Source organism: Triticum aestivum, chromosome 5B (genome assembly GCF_018294505.1).
Source record: "Triticum aestivum cultivar Chinese Spring chromosome 5B, IWGSC CS RefSeq v2.1, whole genome shotgun sequence".
NCBI classification, from domain to species: domain Eukaryota; kingdom Viridiplantae; phylum Streptophyta; class Magnoliopsida; order Poales; family Poaceae; genus Triticum; species Triticum aestivum.
In genome coordinates, this window is record NC_057807.1 from 388,975,157 (window position 1) to 388,976,917 (window position 1,761).

The 1,761-nt window shown below is 42.4% G+C and overlaps 1 protein-coding gene across 2 annotated transcripts in view; it reads left to right on the forward strand.

Annotated features, from left to right (window-relative positions):
* The first annotated feature begins 511 nt into the window (after positions 1-511).
* LOC123112000 (serine endoprotease DegS) overlaps positions 512-1,761 on the forward strand; it is a 9,501-nt gene continuing 8,251 nt past the window's right edge. Inside the window, exons 1-4 of one of the 2 annotated variants that reach the window (XM_044532895.1) lie at positions 512-777; positions 1,141-1,268; positions 1,358-1,378; positions 1,694-1,759. In XM_044532895.1, coding sequence (XP_044388830.1) covers positions 1,172-1,268; positions 1,358-1,378; positions 1,694-1,759 — 184 coding nt within the window. In that variant the 5' untranslated portion in view covers positions 512-777; positions 1,141-1,171. The remainder of the gene's footprint in view (positions 778-1,140; positions 1,269-1,357; positions 1,379-1,693; positions 1,760-1,761) is intronic. The other variant, XM_044532894.1, reaches the window with a different exon arrangement.

The following is a 1,761-nucleotide window of genomic DNA, read 5'->3' on the forward strand; positions in this document are numbered from 1 at the left end:
GCCACAACCAAAATTCTATGCGCGATCCAGGCCGGGGAGAATATCATACGGAAACCAATATTCAATGAAAACTTCATGGTAACCATATTTTAAAGTTTCGAAAAAATATGAAAAAAATATGGGTTGTTAAGAAGGTTATGTTTTATTGCCACACAAAATTTCAAGTTGAAACACATTATGTGATGTAAGATACGAAAAAGACAAATTCAACCCTGAATAGTGACATTAAGAAAAAGACAAATTCAGCCTTGAATAGTGATATTACTGTTTAACACTATTTAACGCTGATTTTGTTTTTCATAGCTCACATCTCGTAATGTCTTTCAACTTGAAATTTTGAGTGACAATAAAACATCACCCTCTTAGCCTCCCGTATTTTTTTCAAAACTTAAAAACATCTTACTCTCATGATTTTCATCGGTTTGCATCGGATATTGGTTTTCGTATGGGTCACCAGTACACATGGCCTGCCTGGCATCCATCTCCGGCACGAATCTAGTTTTGAGATGCCACTCCGCATACACACAAAAAAAAAGCCGTCCCTTCTTCCCCAACCCTAACGCACGGCAGCAGCCCTTCGGCCCGCTGCCGCTGCCCGCTCCTCCCCACCAAATCTCCCCTTTCCCACCTCCCGGCGGCAACCTCCCGCAAACCCGGCGTCAGACCGAGGACAGCTACGCACATCACTCTCCTTCGCCGTGCCTCTGCCCTCATCTCAAGCACGACCTGCTTCCGCGATCTGTGGCGGGCCCGCCTAGTTTCCTCTCCACCTCTCTGGTGAGTCTCTGAAAGCTGGTTCACTGTCTCGTCCTCTACTCATCTTCTCCTGGTCGTGCATAAGAAATTTGACTTTTGTAGCACATGGCCCGATTAGTTCATTTCTCCTGGTCAGTCACATTGCCGATGCATTTGGGATTTAGCAGCAAGAATCTTAAAGCGTCGACTATCTACATCTATTTACACCATAAATAATACAGTACATCCTATATTTGCATGGGCTTCGCGTCTTGTCATTTTTGTTGCTTGGGGAAAGCACACCGTGCTGTCACGCTCCTCAGTAGATATAGATAAACTTTTTTACTTGAGTCTGTTTGTTGAAACATGCTGGTTCAGATAACCTTTTTACCTATATGTCAATAGTTTGGGCACTCTTTCATTGTAGGTCTAGGAGATGCCTATAAAGAGTCAAGGATGTGCACACACGGAGGAAGGAGGAGGAGTAAGCACAAGTAAGAAGACTTCTTTAGAATCCAACTCTGACCGAGAAGGTGAACAAACCACACACATTTCTGGTCTCTCCATTGACTTGTGAATCATCATTCAATAAGTAATACTATTAATTGTTCCTTACCTGCAGATTCTCCACCTCCGAGTGATGGTTAGTTCTATTTTGGCGACAACTAGGGATGGGGTGTTCGATCCTAGTATTGGATCAGACATCTGAGGCAACATTTCTACTGTGAAACAAAAACATTATATTTATACATATGCATCATTATTATTATTTTACTATTGAAACAGTATTTTCTAAATTAATCCCACATAACAAATCTTGTGCGATGGAGATATTTTTGTATGTTTGAGTGAAACTTGTCGAACCAAAAGCCATTCCTTTTTGTTTTGGCACATGCCAACCTTATCATGCATATGGCTTTCACTGCTATTCGATTCACATTTCACCTTGTTGCACCAGACCTCCCTCGCATATTACGCAAGCGCCTACTTCCCCGCGGTTATCCTTTGCCATCCAAGTTTGCTGGC